Source organism: Hyperoodon ampullatus, assembly GCF_949752795.1.
Source record: "Hyperoodon ampullatus genome assembly, chromosome: 8".
Classification (NCBI taxonomy): Eukaryota; Metazoa; Chordata; class Mammalia; order Artiodactyla; family Ziphiidae; genus Hyperoodon; species Hyperoodon ampullatus.
Window position 1 is genome coordinate 104498700 of NC_136921.1, and position 22797 is coordinate 104521496.

The window sequence follows — 22797 nt, forward strand, 5'->3', positions numbered from 1 at the left end:
CACACAGTCTCTTGTCACTTATTCTTTTTTTTATCTTAATTTTGTAAAACAACATAGGTATAAAAAGTATTCTTAACACACAGGCTGGAGGAAACAGACTTCAAGCCAGACTTGGTCTCCAGGCTGTAGTTTGCCTATCCCTGGTCTAGACAATCAACAAAACAATGAATGAAACCCTGAGTTATAGGATTTACCAATATCCATGGTGTAAATATCTCCGCTATGATGGATTTCAAACCATCAAACGGATGTCACTAAATATGGAATTGGAAAGAGATGCAATGTAGCAATCCAATATAGTGTATTTCCACCACACAGATACAGAAGTAAAAAACCTCAAATACATATAGATAGATGCATAGAGAGACACATAGATAGACAGATAGATAGAATACAATAAAGTAACTAAGCATCAATGAATTTAGTACATTTTAAAAATACTTCGATAGATTATAAGTTTAAATAACTGGGTTTTTCATAATGGCTGTATTTACCAGCCAGCTTCCAAACTTCCTGAAAATCTACCAGCTGGCCTTCATGAGTCAGTACCAGCTGGCCCTCACACACCACTGCCGGACGATTGTTTCAAATCCCATAGATACTGGACTGTGACATTTCATGCCCCATATCCTGCACAGGTTCCTCTCTGACCTGGCCTGCCTTTTTCACCTTTCTCATCAGGCTAACCCTACTCTCCTTTCAAGACTTAGCAGCATCTCCTGCTGGAAGCCTTCCACCCTCATTCAAGGTTGAGCCAAGTGCTCTCTGCCTGGGATCCTGCAGTGCCCAGTGCCGCTCTCCAAGGTAGCTTTCACCTCCTTGTTCTGCAGTGGGTGTTCAGGCCTGACTCTGCTATTAGACTGTAAGCATCTCCAACTCAGGGACTCTGCTTTAGTCATCTCTGATTGTTATTGCCTAGAAGAGAGCCTGGTATACAGTGGGAGCACAATATATACTTCTTGAACTGAACTACTAGCAAAGATGGTGAAATCTTGGCCGCTAGTCTTGCAAAACTTCTGACCAATACACAAGGACAGTTAGTTCTTTCTTGCTCTTTTGTAGAACTAGCTGTCCTTGTGTATTGGTCAGAAGTCTGCATAGGATAGGAATGAAGGTGAAAAACAAGAGCCTATCATGCAGATTTCCAATTTCTTTGGATTTTATTATTTATTTTATTAAAGGTATAATTGACCTAAAATTGTATATTAATATAATTTCTGTATTTTCCATGACTTCGGCTAACTGAAGCTGATTTTTGAAAAAAATTACTGAGTGTAACCAAGAGACTAGATGGTGATACAGGAAAGCTACCAGGAAAAAAAAAAAAAAAAAACGTTTTAAAAAGTAAAAAGGAGCCTTGCTGATTTTAAAATGCACACAGTTAGCTGACGCCTTGCAAGGCGTTTCCCCAGGCTCACAGCTCAGACTCTCTCCGTGGACTCCCCCGTGGTTGGCTGACTGGGCTTAGAGCAAGGGGAAGAGAAGCCCCAGGGTAAGAACTGTCAGGGGCCCACATCTTCTCACTTGCTCTTTTGCTTCTGGATTTTCTTACTGATCGCCAGCAAGGGGCTTGGGGGTCTGCAGGGAGAATCAACTCACCTCATAGTCGATGTCTAAGGCATCCGCCTCGCCCTTGGTCCGGAAGTGCTGTGTGTGCCGGTCCACAGTGAAGTTCACGAGCTTGCCGACCCGCTCGAGAAGCACGGAGTGCCAGTGCTGGTCATCCAGGAGGCTGCCCAGGGTGGCCGAGGGGGGGCTGCTGCTGAGCCGAGGTTTGCTGTCATCTGTGAAAGGGATGGAACACGGGATGGCTCTGTGTCCAAGGGCAGCCTGAAGCACTAGAACGTTCTGCTAGCAAATCCAACTCTCTCTATCCAAAGGTAAAGGATGATTCCCTCTCTGCAGACCCAGAACCGTGCTGGGCTTAGGAAGGAATACCAACCTTTTCCCACAGATTGCAGGACCAAAATCTCAGTCAACTGATACACACACACCCTTCTACACATGAAATGACATGGTTTCAGGACTTGTGTGATTAACTAATAAGAGAAACCATATCCTGATGGCCATATGAATAATATCAAAAATAGGACTTGTCACATTTAGAAAGAATACATATTCTTTGCATGTGAATGGCTCTTGAAAGGAGAAAGTGAATCTTTAGCTGTGCTTTGGAGGAAGAGTGAACGCTGGAGAAGTAGAGGGAAGACCGTGGCCCCAATGAGTTGGGTAGATTTGTGGGCAAAGGCAACGGGGAGGAAATAATCATTTTAGCTGCCATTTTCAAATGTCTACTCTATCAAGGGCACTTAAATAGGGATTTTATAACCTCCAAGTTTGATGCTCTAAGACAAAAATGCTTACCTGCATTTGACAAATTAGGAAACTGAGGTCTGGTGAGGGTAAGCATGCCTAGGTAGAGATGCAGCCAGCATTCAAATCCAGGTCTCGACCCTTTTAACTGACCAGGGCAAGGGTCCTATGATTCACCCTAAACTGAGCTTGGAAGACAACCCTTGGGAGAATGTGAGAGATTCCGGTGGAGAGGTACATTTTTCAATCAAGTCTGCCCGTTTCCCCTCCTGTCTCCACTCCAATTTTATGGACTTCCTGCCTGTATCCTTCTGTCAAAAAGATTATAGCTTTTTTTTTCTTTGTTCTTTTTTCCTGTAGAATGGCTCAGCCTTAGCAAAATGAACAGCTCAATGCAACTAATTTTACTTACATGTAAACCTCCCAATTTTTGAATATTTTATGCGTTCGGTACCCTTAGTAACTGAAAGCTAAATGTCTCTCTCCTAAGACATGTTTTACAGAACAACTGCAGCAGCCTGCTCCGTTGTGCGGCATTTAAGGGGATGGAGCTGCCATTTCCACTGTAGGCTGCTCACTCCCACCTCCATTATGGCCCCAAGGCACTGCTTCCTGCATGAAATAACACTTCGTTGTTTCCTATGGGGGTTGCGGGGAGGAACCCAGATGACTGTAATTGAAAAATAAGAGCTGATGAGTTCATAGCTGCCTTTAATTGATTTATTCATTGACATATTGATTTGTTCCACATCTTTTGAGTTCTTAAAATGTGTCAAATTATGCAAATACATTAATAGATCTTTTTCTTTTTCTTTCTCCCTCACCTCTCTCTCTCCCCCTCCTTCCTTCCCTCTTTCCCCCTCTCTCTCCTCCTTTCCTTCTTCCTTTTTTCCTTCCTTCTTCCTTTCCTCCCTCCCTTCCTTCCTTCCTCCCTCCCTTCCTTTCATCCTTCCATCCGTCAACAAAAAGGTGTCGATATCTACCTGTCTTGCTTACAGTGACATATGATGTATACAGGAGATACAGAGTTAAAAGGCACACTTCCCTCTCTGAAAGTTTTAACGTGGAGACTCAATAAGTGAATTGATAAAAAGCCAAGGAAATGCAGGGCAGGGAGCTGTGGAGGCCGCTTTACAAACTGGTGCCAGGCCTGATATTTGGCCAGAACAAGGAGCATTGCTACCAGCCGGGAGAAGCACATGTCAAGGCTGGGGGTACAGGGGAACACCTAAATGGATTCCATGCAGCAGAGTGCCATGACCACGTGGGGCTAGCTTATCCCACCCAGGACCAGTGTGCTAGTTTGAGCTAGGTTACAGCCTGTGTTTACTTTTAGGAAATGGGAGCCATTGGTGAATTAATAAGTCAGGGATTACTGACTCAGATTAACATTTTTAGAAGGTTATTTTGACAAAGCTGTATGGTAATTTGATGAGAAGGCAAGGCTGGCCGAAAAACTGGCAGTCATCTAGATGGGGGACGAGGGGCTTAGGTAAAGAGAGCACAGGAGGATGGATTTTCAGCCAGTGAGAAGGTGGTGGCATGTGATGACCTGGCATGCCATTTGGATATTGGAGGTGGACATGGTAAAAGAAAGACTCACCTAGGGATGACTTTTAGTATGTTTGCTCGAGCAGGTAGGTGAAAAGTGGTACCAGTCAGAATAAAGAAGACCAGTGTCTGTCTCTCTCCCCCACTTCTTCTACACACACACACACACACACACACACACACACACACACACAACTTTTATTTATAAAATAAAACATGTCCAAAGGCTAATGATTGGTTGAAGGAAACAGTGTGCCTTATAAACTATTAATTCTAGGTAATAAGTCAAATAGATTTAATATCAGAGATTTCACTTTAAATTTGATGTGCACCTCTGACTTTTTTCTTAAAAAGTAAAAAGGCATTTAACAATGATTCATTAATAATAAGTCCAAAACATTAAAGGTTTGAAACTGTAAAGCCACTGAAAGTCACAAAATGAAAAAGTAAAGGAATCACATCTTTTCCTCCTAATTGTTTGTTCTTATGTGTTGTGTTGGGTGGGTTTTAGTGATATGTTGATTTCTTTAGTAGAGCCAATAAAGACAAGGATTAAATTAAGTATTTTAATATTTTTCTACATTATTATTCCTACTTCAAAAGAGAAATTTAATTTTGAATAGGTCAAACAGACTAATTTTTACTTGACTTTTTGGATAACGTAGTGAATCTTTCTTCTATCCTTGTTTGCATTTACTAAAACATTAACAGAAGTTTTGATTTTCTTTTTTCTTTTCTTCTTACATTTTAGAATGAGTATAAGTATCTTTGATAATGGGAAAGACAAATAAACTTCATTAAAAACATAATCCTTAACCTGCATAGCTGGTTCATTGAAAACTATACGAGTGATGTGTAAATTATTGAATATCTCCTGCATTACAAACCTCCTTTTAACTAAAAAAAAAAATTGGTAGACATGAACTTATTTCACCTATCCTCTCCATTAATCATTCTATGCTAATACTCAGAAATCTTGTATGCACACAAACTGAGTGAAAATTAGTCTGTTTAAACAATTGGATAAACAGGAAATTCTGCTCTTCATTAAATAGGATGTTTTAAATTGTATCTATAGTAGGTGTTACCATGAAGAAAAAGTTTACTCCTAGGAAAGGTTCCATTTTACCTAGAAATGTTCATTAAAAGAAATTATAATAAAAACTTCATTCTCAAAAGATTATCAAACTCTTCATCCTGTAATACACATTTCAAGTTTTATCTCAGTGGCAATTATGGTTCAACTACTAGTTTTAACTAGTTTCCAATTTATTAAGGCAAGATAAAAATTCCTACAGGCAACTGTGGAGGACAAAGACAATAAAAATATCTGGAAGCTATCTTTTAGGCCAGAAACACATTAGGGGGGAAAATACCTCTTATTACTAATTCAATAAAAACTTGTTTTCATGTGGTTTGAGATATAATTAAAATGAAACAATGTAAATACTACTCAAGTCCCTAAAGCATATGGCAATTTTTATAGGAAGCTTGAAATGATTGCAAAATATTTCTAACTTGCTTTCTCCCCCACCCCCATCCCCAACATACTGTGCATAAGCATGTCAAATTGTTCACCCTTGGAACTAACATTTTTCTGGCTAAGGGCATTATACTGCAGTGTTTTCACCCAAAGTCTTCTTTGATTAAATCTTGCTTGGTCTTAACAGTTTAAACATGGATGGCACTTTAACTTTCGCAATCTGTGCATATCATATGGCTTAGCAAAAGGGAACAGAAACTTTCTTTTTTAAGATTGTATTTCGACAGAAAGTCACGTTGGAAAGGGCTTGATATATTGTTGATGAGATAGGGGACCACTCACATGGAGGTCACCAATGCCTACCTCCACCCGATCTTCAGAATTAACCTTCCCGCCTTAGTTGTTCAGGTTATCGATGTTGGTATTCACTTGTATTTTTAAGGTTCTCTTCTACTAAGTGAGGTAAGCATTTTACATAGGTTGTTTCCATTATTCCTGAACATAGCCTTACAGAAACTTCACCTCAAAGAAGCTACAAGACATACCTAAGGACACAAAGAATTAGGGTTACAACCAAGCTCTGACTCCAAAGCTAATGCTCTTACCACTACCCCACTGGAAAAATTGATACTCCCACTTAACCTCATTTCTTATGTCCTGGCCGCTCTGCTTTCCACCATACATATGTGTGAGCTTATATAGCTTAATCAGAATACCAAGAAAAGGATTTGATGCATTGGGAAGCCGAGAATTGTGGAAAAGGAACATGGGGCAACCCTAAGAGGGAAGGACACGATGTAGAAGGTGAAGGCAAATTTCACCTTTGCAGGTCATCCAGGAGCATAAAGACCCTTGTTTAGCCGAATTCAGGGCTGATGAATGTTCTCCTGAGCACTCAAGTGAAGTCTTCCAAAGAAAATAAAAACTAACAGGGCGCCATGCGATTGCAGTGGATTTGACCCTCAGAGCAAATCCTTATGTATCACAAAAGCAATGAAATACATCTTTCTTGTATTGTTAAAGTTGTTAAAAATTTTCTAAATTTTATTAAATAAAACATTCTCTAGACTTAGGAGTCATGGTTCAAGTCTGACTCCTAAGCTGTATCCATCTCCTGTGACTTCGCTATCTTAAAAAATGCTATCTTAATACAATTATGGTATGTGGTTTTGATGATACCTAATTATATATTTTTAGTTAATATTACAAAATTAGAAAGTAAATTGCAATACTTATTTTACTAGGCCGGGACCTCCTTGAAAATCAGAACTGGTAAATTCAAATTTTAACCTCCAGTGCATAGCTCAGTGCCTGGCTTAATGTACTCGTTCAGTGAATTCTTATTATAAGAATGACACACAGGGCTTCCCTGGTGGTGCAGTGGTTGAGAGTCCGCCTGCTGATGCAGGGGACACGGGTTCGTGCCCTGGTCCAGGAAGATCCCACATGCCGTGGAGCAGCTGGGCCTGTGGGCCATGGCCGCTGAGCCTGTGCATCCAGAGCCTGTGCTCTGTGGCGGGAGAGGCCACAATAGTAAGAGGCCTGCGTACAGCAAAAAAAAAAAAAAAAAAAAAAAAAGAATAACACAATTTATATAAAATGTGGCACAACTTATCCCATTGACACTTTGTCTGAAATGCCTGTGTTCCTTTCCTCTTTGTAATGAAATCTCCAGCTAACTCAAGGTGGATCCAGGAAGGCTTTCTGGACTCCTTTATCCTACTCTGGTCTCTCCATTCTCATAATATAACACACGGATACCAACTTCCTGATATTTAATTTGTAATTGTTTCATGAAGGTTTATAACATTTTAATGATGAATGTCAGGAACTTGGGGTTCGATTGGAGAGTGTTCTAATCTTGGGTTTACATCTATGCATCTACATGACCTATGTGGCCCAGGGCAACCTACTGGACATCAATGACCATCAGTTTCTCCATCTGTAAAATGGGTTTAGATATAGTTTGTAGGATTGCTATGTGATACAAATGAAATATATATGTAAAATGTCTAGCACAGTGTCTAAGTGAGGGCACTCAAAAAATGGCAATGTTAAAAAACATCTTTTGTAGTATTTAGTCCAAGTCCAGAAACACAATAAACGTTTTATAAATACATATGAGTTGGCTTATCAAAATGCTTGAATTTCAAAAAGCTAAAGTAAATGTTCATTGGACTCTCTGGAGAATATTCAGACTGTTCACTGATATCCCAATCTATCTCAATGAGTTGGTTATGTAGTCAAATGCTTTGCATCTGAACCCATACTTGGCCCCCCAAGGACAGTGTGCTCCACACGTGGTTATGCTATGCCGAGATTCTCGCTTTCCTATGACTGCCATATTACACAAACATTATGCCTCAGTTCAAAGGCGCTGGACTCTTGTAAGGATGAATGACCTGCATGTGCTATTGATGTTTTATTTAGTTCTCACCACAATTCCCCAGTCATGTAATGCCTCTGCTCTTTGATTCTCCCACCTGCATGTATGGGTTTGTGTTGTTGTAATTCTACTGAGGGCAAACTGCCACAGGTGACCTGAATGAGATGTGTAGCATGGAAAGAGGAATCTTTATGAACCCCCTTACGGACTGAGAGAAGAAATCTCTCTCCCATTAGTAGCTCTATAAATCTCACTGCTCTACCTGAAGAAAGTAGTCAAACACCTAGTTCAACTGCAGCATTGAAATGATCTTTCCAAGTCAGCCTCCATAGGAGTAACTAGGTAATATGAATCAGAATATCGGCAAAGAACATCACTTGTGAAGAACCACAGCACGCTGTGTATACCTCCAAAGGCCATGGTACAGGTCATGCAGCTGTCCATGGTATTGAACCTCTCTACTCAGCATGAATTTCTGAATTGTAAAGTCACAGGTTAGATAAGGAACTGGAGAACTGTCACTAAAGGAAACACTGCTGCAGTGTCCACGTCAGCTGGGTAGAGAGAAACTTCCTCCCTTTCCTCCGTCATTGGCCATTGTCCCAGCACCATTTTGCAGCCCATTAACTTGGATTTTAGGATTCTTCCTCCCCACCTTCCTCCTCTTGCTCTCTCTTTCTTCCTTTTTATTTCTTGATTTATTTCTTTAAAAAAAGAGCTTGATCATGGATGGTATGAACTCTTTCCTCTTTGAAGGTTGTGTGGCAACATGGGAAGAACATGAATTGTATATCATATGTAACATTTTTATATAAATAGCTAAGGAAAACACTTGGAAAATATACAAAAATGTTAATACAAGGATAACTGAGTTGTAGGATTTTGAGTGATGTTTCCCTTCTTTATAGAGTGGATTTTTTCCTTCAAGTTTTCTAAAACTGACATATATTTTATAATCTGAAAGTAAGTTTAAAAACTGGTAAATATAACTGGATTTTAATTGTGGCTATGCTAATTTCTAGCTGTGTAATTTGAACGGGTGATATATTCTCCTTCAGCCTAATATTCCACATGGGTAAATTGGAACTAATGTTTATGTACCTAATAGGGCTGCTCTGAGGATTGGATAGGATACTGGCACATTGTGGGTGTCCTGCAACTATCATAGGGGGGAGAGTAGCTCGGGCTTGGGGGTCAGCAAGCTAAATGAGAATAATATGTATTTGTGTCAGGCTCTGATATGTGAGATGAAAACCACTTTTTCCAATGTACTCAATTAGCCTCAAGTACCTACTTCAGGCTGGTGCTCTCCTAGTTTCCAGAGCTACAGTTATGAACAAAGTGTTATCTTGCCCTTGTGGAACGTATGTTACAGATTTTCTCTTATGGACAAATCAAAATGATTATCATTCCCCCTTTCCCCTTAACTTAGTGTTTCCAGAAATCTGTTGGCTGTAACAGAGTTATGCAGAGCTAAAGTACTAATATACATCAGCATCTCTCTAGAGAAAGAACGTAGAAATCTGTGCTATTTAACAAGTATCCTAGGTGACTGCTTAAAAGAGATAAGTACAGGAAACAGTCATGGTAAACAGATGGAAATGAGTAAAATCCATAAGCAGATGAAAAGATGAAGAAATTCCAAACTCTGCAGAAAACAGACTAAGGGAGATTTTCCATTATCGCCACCACAGTTAGAAATATGGGGCAGATGGAATCTGGAAAGAGAGAATTATTCTGCCTTCTTTATATCTCAGCATAGAGTTGGTCTTCTTTACCTTAAAATACCCATTTCCTTCCAGGAAGACCCGCATAGCACAGGGTGTGGGACATTCAGATATTGTTGGTTGAATGATGAGTAATATTAAGAGCTTCACCGTGTTTATATACTGACAAAGAAAATTCACTTTGAATATTTTTAGCTTTCATGTTCATGCCCTGGAAGATAGTTATTAATAACCCAAGGTTAGAAATAAGTAAACTGAGGCTTGGGAGTTATGAACTTTCCCCATAATAAATAGCTAGCACCTGTCTGCAATTAAAATAAAATCTGTCACATGAGCACACCTCTTCCTTTCCATCCTGCTTTACTGTGTATGAAGCTGGTGTACCTCATTGGGTTATGGATGTTGGAGCAGAGCTTTGGAGTGGTAATGGCACATTGGAATTGGGAATCCAAGTGGCAGTCACTGACAGAATCAGTGTTACCTGCTTTACTATTGACAAGTCATAATAACTTTATCCACAACCCACAATGTTCTGTGAACCACTTGTAACTGTGTGTGTGTGTGTTCGGGGGTTACTCCATCCATTCTCCTTTCACAAAAATTGAAGGCCAGTTAAAAGGCTGATATATTTCTGCTGAATATTTATATGCCCACCCTTCATAGAGTTCACTGATACATTTCTTCTTTAGGTAAGTGAGCAAAACCGATTATGTTACTAGCAACCCCTCTTATTGCTCTCCTCTGAGTGAGACTCTCCTTCTAAAGATGCTTTTGCTAAATATTTAATTTTGTGCATTAGTTATCAATTTTATGAGTTAAAGCTTGGGATCCAGAGGTTCTCCCTGCCACCCGTGCCAATAATCACCATGGAGGCTAAGGAGATGCTCAGAAATGCCTCAAAATAAGGATATACATTGTTTGGCTTTGGGGATGAGTTGACAATAATGTTCATTTTTATGCTAATTACTAAAATAATTTATTACTAAATAATAATTACTAAAAGATAAAACTTATCTGTGATTTTTCCAGTCTTTCATCCAACTTGAGCTTACAAACTGAATTCTGCTATGACTTTCCATCTTTACTACTTGATAGGGAAAACTTGGTGATGGGTGATAATTCTCTTCCACATATACACTCTCCACCCCTCCCTAAAACTAATACATTTTCAATGGGAGGAAGGGATTCATTCTTATAAAAAATGGTCACTTCCTGGGCTTCCCTGGTGGCGCAGTGGTTGAGAGTCCGCCTGCCGATGCAGGGGATGCGGGTTCGTGCCCCGGTCCAGGAAGATCCCGCATGCCACGGAGTGGCTGGGCCCGTGAGCCATGGCCGCTGAGCCTGTGCGTCCGGAGCCTGTGCTCCGCAACAGGAGAGGCCACAACAGTGAGAGGCCCGCGTACCGCAAAAAATAAAAAAAATAAAAATAAAAATGGTCACTTCCTTTTTCATCAGCCTAACTCTTTGCCCTGGTTTCTTTTTCTCAGGTAGAGCTTTTTGGTTTGCCTTTTCATCTTTGGGAACTCTGCTCCCTGCCTTCTGCACTTGGCTCATACATCCTTCCAAAGCACCTTTCACATAAAGGAGGGTGACCCTCTCTCTTTCTTTCCCTGGGATAGGAAGTTGATTACAAAGAAATGCAGACCTGCCAGTAATAAGGCAGGCATGATGGATGTGGAAGCCTGAGTCCTAAACACAGAGAAGGCAGGAGGACATTCTCTACTAAATTAGCTGGCATTTGGCAAATCTAGGCCTCACCCTGGCACAGCCCGGACACTTAAAGAAAACAGTATTTCCCTTAATAAGACATGGGAATGCCCAGAAACTTAGATGCCATACATATGACCCCCTTATTCACCCACAAAAAACACAAACAAACAAAAACAAAAAACAAACAAACCAGGAAAGATATTAAAATGTTTTTCCTCCATTTTCCCCCAGAACTTAAGTTTCATAAATGTAACAATTACAATAGACTGTAAGCAAAAGCCTCATTATAATCGTGCCCCTGTCCGGGAGGATCCCACATGCCGTGGAGCAGCTGGGCCCGTGAGCCATGGCCACTGAGCCTGTGCGTCCGGAGCCTGTGCTCCACAACGGTAGAGGCCACAACAGTGAGAGGCCCACATACCGCAAAAAAAAAAAAAAAGAGAGAAATATGTAGAGAAAGAAAGAAAGATAAAGAAAGAAAGATGAGAAAGAAAGAAAGAAAGAAAAAGGAAGAAAGAAATAGAAAGAATGATCAGTTAGCTTATAGCACTCCCTACCTACCAAAATTACCTTGTTTAAAGAATGCTGTTTATGGCTTAAACATGGTATTTTTCTTCTCCAACCTGTATAAGGAAAATATGTCACTTAGACTGTGATCCAGGAACTTCTAACTGATACACTAGGAGGAAAAGGAACTGTGCCCTGCTACAAAAGGATCTCCACATAGCCTGACATGGGCTGGGACCTACCCAAGTTGAGGTGCAGGGCGAGCCTCCCCTTCTGGAGCTCCAGGGTGATGTGGTCTCCACGCTGTCCTTCTCCGTGGAACAGGACCCCATCTCCTTGCATGCTCTTGAACTTCAGGGAGATCACATCTTTGAGAGTACTCATCAGTTTCTGATTGAACCTGTACAGAAGGGAGCTTCGGCCATCAAAGTCAGCGATGTCTGATTCTAGGTACAAAGAAAGAGGGGGAGAAAAATCAGTGCACATCCTCAGAATTGCTTTTCCTTGTTTCCCATCTTAGTTGTTGTCCAATTAATAGAAATGTTCCTGACATCTATAAGGCACCGACTCACTGGGAAACATACAGTCTAGACCCAATCTAATTAGATTCAGGGGAAATATTCATTTACAAGCAGCCATCACACAGTCAGAGTGAACCGGTCATTAGCTTAGAAGTAAAAGCTCTCATTAGTGCTGTCAGCTTTTGCTTGAAGGGAGAGGGTGTGAATACCACAAGTACCTTTCTCAGGCTCTATTGTGTCAAATGCCTGGTTGTAATAATCTCTCATGATTTATCCTCCTTAATAATTTGCTTCTGATAGTTGGAGTCACTTTATCCCATGATCTCAGGCTCAAGGTTGGAGATGAAATATATAGCTTATTATTTCAGCTCTGAACAGTACTGTCTTCCTAGATCTGCACTGAGAAGGATTCTGAGGTTTCATTTTGGTTCAATGGAAAAGAATATGCAGTAAAAGAAGATTTACTATTTGAACAGAGAGGGCAAATATCTTGCATCCTTCTCATGCCTGCCTTGTCTTGTGCTGATGGTATCTATCATTTTAGTTTTCATATACAAAAATGTTCATTTGTTATTGTGAAAGCAAAAAGAGAAGGCCTGGTAATCATAATTTAGATAAGCTTATGTAGTAGATGTGTATAAACATATCTGAAAATTGTAGGCTGAAAAGCTAATAAGGATTTTCTTTTTCTTTTTGAATGATGCATAATTGACCTACAATGTTATATTAGTTTCAAGTGTACAGCATAATTATTAGATATTTGTATATATTTTAAGATGACTGCCGCAAAAAAGTGTAGTTAACGTTTGTCACCATACATAGTTATAGAATTTTTTTCTTGTGATGAAAACTTTTAAGATCTAATCTCTTAGCAACTTTCAAATATGAGGAGCCTCGCCTCACCAAAGAATATCTACAGATGACAAATAATTATCTGAAAAGATGCTCCACGTCACATGTCACCAGGGAAATGCAAATTAAAATAATGAGATGCTGTTAACTGCACACCTATTAGAATGGTCTAACTCTGGAACACTGACACCACCAAGTGCTGGTGAGGATTTGGAGCAACAGGAACTCTGCTTCATTGCTGGTGGGAATGCAAGATGGTACAGCCAATGGAAGACAGTTTGGTGGTGTCTTACAAAACTAAGTGTACTCTTACCATACTATCCAGAAACCTAGCTCCTTGGTAATTACTCAAAGGAGTTGAAAACTTATGTCCACACAAAAACCTGCACACAGATGTTTATAGCAGTTTCATTCATAATTGCCAAATACTAGAAGCAACCAAGATGTCCTTCAGCAGGTGAATGGATAACTAAACGATGGAACACTGAGACACTGGAATATTATTATACAGCACTAAAAAGAAATGAAATATCAAGCCATGAAAGAAAGAAAAAAAAAACCCTTAAATCCATTAAGTCCATACTACTTAGTGAAAAAAGCCAATCTGAAAAGTCTACTGTATGAGTCCAACTATATGACATTCTAGAAAAAGCAGAACTATGGGACAGTAAAAAGATCAGTGGGGACCAGGGGTTAATGGGAGGGAAAAATAAATCGGCATAGCATAGAGGATTTCTAGGGCACTGAAAATAATCTATGATACTATAATGATGGATACATGTTATTATACATTTTTCTAAACTCACAGAATGTACAACTACAATAGTGAACCATAATGTAAACTATGGACTTTGAGTGATTACAATTTGTCAACCTAGGTTCATCAATTGTAATAAATGTACCACTCTGATGGGGGTGACTGATAATGAGGGGGGGAACTTGCATTTTGGGGAGCTGGGGGTATATGGGAAATCTCTGTACCTTCCTTTTTATTTTGTTGTGAATCTAAACTGCTCTAAAAAATAGTCTTTAAAATAAATTAATAGTGACTCTATCTATGAGGTGTTATTATAGGTTATTTTTACATTACTTTTCCTAGTTTTTCATCATAAAAACTTTTACAAAAAAACTTTTATTACTTTTATAATAGAAAAACATTAAGGCTATTTAATTATACTTAAAACAGATTCATTATATACCATCTTATGTGTGTGGGATGGTGGCGAATGGGTGTGTGTGGGGGTGAAATTATTCTTATTTGAAATCAAGTACTTGGGATAACTCAATTTTTTATTATTCACCAAGCAATTAAAATCCTCACATTGAACATACACAGTGATAAATTAAGGTTTTTTTTTTTTTTTTTTTGACTAAGCACATAGAAACATCCTTTGGAAAGCTGAAATTTTGAAATGAAAATAAAAACAAAATCATACTTTTCCTGTAATTAATTTAAAAATACCATTTCACAACTTATTCCTCTGGAATAAAGTGGTTCTAACCAAAAGCTTGCTGATGGCTCCCGAGACCCTAAAATGAAATAGTCCAGGTACAGAGGGATTTTCACAAATCCCCAGCTCTCTCAGACTCTCCCCATATCACCCCATCAATGTTCCTGCCTCTGTCCTCTGAACCCAGACTCTATGAAAAACAAATGGAGGCTACAGACAGCAACCTGGCATCAATCATAGAATAATGAGTATCATAATGCAGATAAGGTCATGGATGTTAAGCTGTGATGGTCATAACTTGTTAACTGTGTTGCTTTGGTATCTCTATATCCCTAAGCCTGATTTGCTCATCTATAAAGTGGGGTAATTACACCCTTCAGAGAAGACTGCTGTGAGCATTAAATGTGCTTATCCATATAAAGTGACAATTTGTACTAAGGGATGCCATCATGTCTGTCACGTTATTTGTGTTAAACCAATAACAGATAGTAGGAGTATTAGTAGCGTTTAGGATACATGGAGGACTTTGCATTCCTCCCCAGTGCTGGCACCCCATGTTCTCACCCAAAATAATGCTATTTCAGTTTTTGATTCAATAGTTTACTGTCCAGGGAATGCAAGTTGGCTCCAAGTTTCCTGTTCTGCCATATTTCAGCTTCTGAAACTCTACTTGAAATTCTTTGGGTGCAGAGTCTGCACCTGTTTCTTAATGGTCTCTTCTGATGCCTCCCCTGTGGCTCCACACCAGACTCTGGGTTAGGAACTGGGTCCTTAGGAGCTTAAGTGCTGAGTGAGGGAACATGGCATATACAATTGGTGGACCGTGACACTAATATGTTGTGAGCCAAAATACAAGGGAGCACCCAGTGCTATGGGAACAGTTTAAAGCTCAAACACTGTATATGACTATGGAAGTGAGGTGAGTTCTGACATAAATAATAAGCATGGAATCTTGAGTTACTGCTGACAAGAGATGCCCTGATCTGGTTGTCTCAGTATGCAGCACCCAGACGCTCCACTCCAAGACACTATCTCCTCTCTCTCCAATCCATCCCAGCATTCATGATCTTCATTTCAATCCCTCTGATGTCTAGCTAATGTAGGGACTTAATCAATGCTATAAGCAGTGATGACATAGGTTACCTCTAAGAAAACACAGCTCCATGTTGCCATGAGATCTTAAAGAAATTGAGCCAATCAATAGGACGGGAAAAAAAAAATATTGTTGAAGTCTCACAGACCAGGGTTTCAACTCTGGTTTTGCTATTTACTAGCTGGGGGCTTGAGGCAATTTTCTTGACTTCTCTGAGTTTCAGTGTCCTATCTGTGTAATAGAGCTAAGAGAAACCTAACCTAAAAGCCATTATGAGAATTACATAAATCATACCTGGAAATGAATAGTCACTCAATAACATTCCATTCCCTCATTCCATCATTAATCCAAAGGCATTACTGCAGTGCTAAAGATTCAAAGCATGATGTAAAGATGGTATCAAGAACATGGTATAAAGGAAACCTGTTTGAGCCTGGGGTTCAGTATCCCTCACATCACAGTGAGCAGGCATTCCTCCAAGCCTTCATCACTTTCCATATTCTTAAAATAGCCCCACATCTGCCCTCCCGGATTCAACTTTTGCAGCCTCCCTCTGACCCATTCTGTCATGTTCACATCACCTTTGCTAAAGCCCTTCAGGAAACTCAATGCACTAAGAATTCAATTCAATTGGTCTCTGTCCTCCTTTCACCCCTCATCCTCTACTTCTCTCCCCAACGCTCATCCCACCCCAAGCATGCTGTATTTTCAGTGTGTATCTATGTGTCTGTCATACTCATATACATAAGTGTGTATGGGGGGTGGTTAGGACAACATGTACAGAGCACACACCATGAGCCCTGTAATTCTCTAAATGCTTTTTGTGCATGAATTTATTTAATCTTATCAATCATTTATCATAATAGGGAAGAACAAATCTGACTCCCGATTAGATCTGTTTCTTTTACCTTTGCATTCTATTGCTTTTGCTTTAAAAATGTTGCCTATAGGCTGAAATAAACAGGATAGCCCATTTTCAAGACTCTGAACTTCAACGTATAACACTTTCTCATTCATATAAAGATAAAAAGTTGCAGAATAGAGAATAGCATTTGTCTTCTTGGAGGTTTACAGGAACATCATGACCTGACCTATGCGGACAGCTGCAAGAACAAAGGATTCAAACACCAAGAAGTTTTCAACAACCAACCACGCCCCTCCCATGCCTGGGCTTTAAAAATGTTTTGCTGAAACCCTGAGGGGAGTTTGGGAGTTGGAGGCATGAGCCACCCGTTCTGCTTGCATGGCCCTGCAATAAACTTTTTTCTGCTCCAAACTCTGATGTTTCAGTTTGTTTGGCCTCACTGTGTGTTGAGCACATGAACTTACGTTCTTACATTCAGTAACACTATGAGGAATGTGCTGTTTTTATTATTGCTATTTTACAAATAAGGACACTATGGCAAAAGGAGTACACAGTTTGCAAATGGCTGAGCTGGGAATCCAACCCATCGCATGGGACTTAGCCGTGTTTTTTTGTTTGTTTGTTTGTTTGTTTGTTTGCAGTACGCGGGCCTCTCACTGTTGTGGCCTCTCTGGTTGTGGAGCACAGGCTCCGGACGCACAGGCTCAGCGGCCATGGCTCACGGGCCCAGCCGCTCTGCGGCATGTGGGATCTTCCCGGACTGGGGCATGAACCCGCGTCCCCTGCATCGGCAGGCGGACTCTCAACCACTGTGCCACCAGGGAAGCCCCTTAGCCGTGTTTTGAGTGTGCTGAGCACCTTCCCAAGTGCCACTCCCCTCTGGTTGATCCTCTAACACCCAGATCATCAGTCTAGTGCTGCGCCCTTTCCCTAACAGCTTCCTCCCATGAGCTAGTCTCCCACTAAGCACCCTGCCACTCCCTCAATAATTCACCTCCCAACCAGATTTTGATACTTGGTCGTTTCCAGCTCTCCATCAGGACAGTGCATTCCTTGAGAAGAGGGTTTCAATGTGTATTAATCTCATTAATTCAGAGCTGAGCACTTCCTGTGAAATGACTTAGTGACCTAGTGCAGTACGTATGTCTGAGGGTGGTGCTGCCAATGGTCCCCTGACTTCCTCTCCCATGACCCCTCACCACCACTCTACAAGAGCCATGTTGCCTATCCACACTCAAAGAGTTCATTTCTCTGGAGGCATGCACTCAGCCACTGGGGACACGATTCCTGAGCATCTGATTCACAGATGCTCGTGAGAGCAGAGATGAGAGGCTCTCTTTAGAGACCTCAGAAGGGTGGCAGCTTTCCTCCTAATACCACTGAAGGCCAATGAGAGAAACACTTTACCAATCTAAGAGAACTCAGACGAATACCCTGGACCTTTGCAATATTACTTAAGTCACACGCAAAATTCATCAGCCATTTCACAGATGGAGAAACAGTGTAAAAAATGTGTTTAACAAGGATTAAAGTTTTCCCCCACTGAATACTTAGTAACTCCCCCAGACACAGGAGCTATTTAAGTATTCAGATTCCAAACTTGGCTACCACAGATTTTAAATGATAGCAATAAGGGACCACATTTTTATAGTGTTGCTCTTAAGAAAAACAATTCTATCATATGCTGGGTTTTCCTCATTAGATATTATCATAACCCCTTTGTCCTGATCCTCTCCTTGGGTACTTAATTTGCAGCATGGGGTCTGGTTATGGAGATCCACATCTTCAGTAATGTTTTACATGCATCTAGAAACAAGATTCTCTTTAACAACATGAAAAAGAAACAGGAAAAAAGTGAAGAAAGTGTTACAAGGTGCATAAAGGTTAAAGAACGATCCTATTGGCCAATGAAGAAGTGTGAGATCATCTCAGAATATAGTTTTAAGAGCACCAAGAAAATAATTAACAAAACTAAATATATCCTCTGCATTCTCTCTCACAGCTTTTCTAAACCACTCGTACAGATTTCTTCCTTTGGATTAAGCATTCTCTGGGGAAAAAGAAATTAATTAACATATTTTTGCCTAATTTAAAGTTCTTCTTAACAGCCTTGGAGGTCCATATTGTTCCCCATTTGTAAAAAGGAGAAGCTGAAGCTCGGGAAGATTATGTACCTTGCCCAAAGGCATACACACAATAATGAGTTTTTTGACACTGAAGCCCTAAATGTTTCCTTATTAGAAAATGGGGGGTTGGTGTGAAGATTACATGAAATGAGCACCTCGTAGACAGGGAGACTGCATGCCTCTGTCCAGGGAGAATCAGGCATGCCTTGGGAGTGTGTATGTGAGTGTGTGTATAAGGAAGAAAATTCCCATTTAAGGAAAGATACTGTTGAATGGAAGCTTTCTTTTCCTTACAGGTTGATATTAATTTCTTTGTGGCCCCTGCTCTTTGCACTTGCTCTTATACTCATAGACCAAGTTCAGTTAGAGAAGTAGCTCTCAACATCTTTAGAGTAGACATGCAATGCCCTCCCTGCCCTCATGACCTCCACTAAACTCAAACCCCCTATCCTGGTCAATTTCCACCCAGACATTCTTGTATTTGAGCCTTTATGGAGCCCGCTCCACATGGCATGGTCGGTGGTCAGCACAGGTGGACAGCAGTGAACTCAGTAGAGGCCCCTGGTCTCATCCATCCAAAGGAGGATGCCTAACCTCTCCAGGAGGACATAATGCATCGTCTAAGTCCTGAGGGATGCGTGGAGGTTAGGCAGGTAAGGTGTGCAGAAAGGGCGTTGCCAGAAGAGGGAAGTAGCCTCCTGTTCCTCAAGATGAGATTTCAGATCCACAAGGAGTCTGACTTGTTGGACCAGTGACTCTAGAAGTGTGCTCTCTGCACCCTTGTTATCCCCAGGGAGCTGGTTAGAAGTACAGGATTTAGGGCGTCACCACAGACCTAGAAATCAGAAACTCTGGGCTTGGAACCCAGCCATCTGCATGTGGTCAAGCCCTCTAGGTGATTCTGATACTCAGTGAGGTTTGAGAACCTCTCTGGTAAAAGAAAGCCAGGTCAGTGGGGAGTCAGGAGGCTGGAGGGAGAGTCAGGGGTTTGTAATGGAGGATCCTATTAACAATAAAATAAGGAGTTTTAACGGTACACTGAGATGAATGGAGAAATAACTGTCAAAGTATTTAAAGTAGGGAAAGTGCATGGCCAGTTTGGGTTTTGAGAAAATAACTCTGGATTTTAGAAAGTTCTTCCATCTTATTTATTTGGTCAGTGCACATTCAAATCCTGGCTACCCAAACCTCTCCCTCTCAGTGGAATTACCTAATTTTGTTGTCTCCTGCCAAGGTGACAAAGCCCTAATGTGGCCTTTTGGGTGTTCATTGTTTCCTTTTTCCTGCCCTTAATACATGGTGACCACTCACCAGAGTTCCTTTTTTTTTGTTTTTTTTTTTCCAAACATACAATGCCAGCCAGAACACAGCTGTTAGATATTTGCTTCCTGGAGTGGACCATTTCTCCCTCTTTCTCAAAATCGATTTTTAGAATCTCATTATAATGAACTCAATTTGTGGTTTGATAAGATGGTCATACATTGGCAGATTGCACTAGAATGTTGAGGTTAGTTAGATTGTAAACCCAGGGAGTCTTCAGGATAAGGGCAGGTCCTCCAGCTCACAAACCTCTCCCTTTAGATCAAGATAAATCCAGCACACACTCCCTCCATCCCAGCAGTATTGAGAAATGTCAGTACTTGGCTGACTTCCCACTGGGCCCATAATTGCTGACCCAGCTGTCATAGTTTCTCTCTGAGAAAGACAGAGTTCTGGAGGCATATTCTGGCATATTTGATGGATGTTGGTAGCTTGTCAACAAACTAGCTAAAAAAAGGGCTCCACTGAATAAAAGACTCCAAGCTTGAATCCCCAAGTGAGCTGAAAAAGGCTCTCGTGTGTGTTTGTGACACGAAGTCTGTTTTCTCACAAGAAGGAAAGCTGGAGCTCTAAGTTGACAAGAGAAACCATCGATTCATCTTGAGAAAATCAGTGCCGCTCACTCTGGGGCTGTTTGCAGTAAACATGATTTTCAATACAATTACAGTGCAAAGCTTATCTCATGATACGTTATATAAGAAAAGGGATTATTATTCAGACCATACACTTGCACTGAACACTTGAGGGCTTTGGTTAGCAATCCACAGACCACAGAGGTTTCCACAGTGAACTCAAATTTAAAAAGATCCTCCACCAACTCTGTGACTTTTCCAGGCCTTATCAGAGGCACATGATAACCTCAGATGAACTGTGTAAACAATGTAAGTTTCCAAACTAACTATGACAACTCCTAAGAATAGCTTTTCTTACAGAATTTCTGATGTGTCTGTGCATGAGAGCAGTTTGGAAAAACAGAATAGGTCTTAAGAAGACAACATAAAGAACAGTCGTAGTACAAAAAACAAAATCTAAACTCTAAATTCTAATCCTAACTTTAGCAGATAGATATTTTGCTCTGACAGTCACATTTGCCTTCTTAAAACGTCTAGGTTTCTTGGCAATCTTATACTTGTAGACACCTCTTGTAATAGGGAAGAATAAATCTGACTCCATATTGGATCTGTTTCTTTTACTGTAAACTTTGTATTCTATTGCTTTTGCTACAAATGAATCACTAAAGAGATGTTACCTATAGCTTAAAGTATACATGATGGCCCATGTCTGGGAACCCTGCCTCCTGTGTCTGAGCTTAAGCTAAAATACATGTATTTAAGCTCACAGGAAACATCCTGACCAGGCCCACTTGTGAATGGCTGCAGGAAGGAAGAAATTAACCCATCCACTCTGGAGTCTGGCTGGAACTAGGAAATATGTGCAACAACTTACTGCCTTCTTGCTTTACCTCCTCTCCTCACCTCCCCCTCTTAAAGAAACTAGCATCCAAACCCGGGCAAGATGGTTCTTTGGAACACTAGTCCACCATTTTCTTGCTCTGTTGTCTTACGGAATAAAGTTGCTATTCCTTGTCCCAGCAGCTCATCTCTCTATTTATTGGCCTGTCGTGCAATGAGCAGTACGAGCTTGGACTCAGTAACACTCTGAGCACACCTAAAATGTGCAGTGCACCGAGCTCTTCACTACATACAAGACTAAGCCAAATGAATATATTTATTTTAGGGAATTCCCTAAAATAAATCTTTTAGTAGATAAATCTTCTAGTAGTAGAAATCTTTCCATTTGTTTATTCTCAAGTGCATTGGCAGTTATTGGGTACATTCTATACTCTTTTTGGTCACTGTGCTGAACTGTGAGATGCAAAATCATTGCGACATGGGCTGTCCCATTCAGGGACTCAGACACAATAACACTGACAAGGCAAATGAATCACTCTGCTGGTATAAGATGCAATAAAGGGAAATGTAATTATACCTACAACTTATTACCCAAAGAGGGGACTTGGGAGAGTGAAAAGGGGAGCAGATAACAAAACTGAGTTGACAAGCATGGACTAGAATGATATGCAGCAGGCTGGGACATATGGTCACCCCAAGGTGCAGACAGGTTAACAGAAGGTTTTAGCAGAGGGGTGGTAATGTTTCATAAATCCTGTTCACAAGTTCACAGAAGGAATGATCAAGGCAAAGGCTGCTACTGAGCAGCTAACCCTTGTGAGAAGAGCATAATTCAATTACGAACTGCTCCCTTGCTTCACAGGAGCCTCAGTGGTCTTCAGCCACAACACACTATAATAGGGAAGAACAAATCTGACTCCATATTAGGTCTATTTCTTTTATTTTAACCTTTGTATTCTATTGTTTTCGTTTCAAGTTAAGAATGTTGTCTACAGCCTGAAATATACAGGATAGCCCATTCTCAAGGCTCTGACCTTTGAGGGTGTAAAACTCTTCCATTCATATAGAGATAAAAGTTACAGGAGCATTGTGACCTGACCTGTGTGGACAGCTGCAAGAACAAAGAATTCTGCACCAAGAAGTTTGCACCAACCAACAACACCCCTCCCTCACCTTGCCTTTAAAGATGCTTTGCTGAAACCCTTTGGGCACTTTGGGGTTTCTGAGGGGCATGAGCCACTTGTTCTCCTTGCATGGCCCTGCAATAAACTTTTCTCTGCTCCAAACTCTGATGTTTCAGTATTATTTGGACCCACTGTGCATTGAGCACACCAACTTGGCTTCAGTAACAACACAATTGCTCCCTGAAAGTGTTCCCATAATGAGACATTTAAATAAGTGTCAAAATGGGAGGAGAGCTACCATCGCCCCTCTGCCCCCAACTATTTGTTATTTTGTCTAAAATAAAAGATTTATCATG

At 40.6% G+C, this 22797-nt stretch overlaps 1 protein-coding gene across 2 annotated transcripts in view; it reads right to left on the reverse strand.

Annotated features, from left to right (window-relative positions):
• CNTNAP5 (contactin associated protein family member 5) overlaps positions 1-22797 on the reverse strand; it is a gene marked incomplete at both ends in the record, with an annotated part of 875910 nt that overhangs the window by 448892 nt on the left and 404221 nt on the right. For both annotated transcript variants that reach the window (XM_079710301.1, XM_079710300.1), the window contains 2 exons: positions 1600-1784; positions 11920-12123. In XM_079710301.1, the coding sequence (XP_079566427.1) occupies positions 1600-1784; positions 11920-12123 (389 nt within the window). The remainder of the gene's footprint in view (positions 1-1599; positions 1785-11919; positions 12124-22797) is intronic.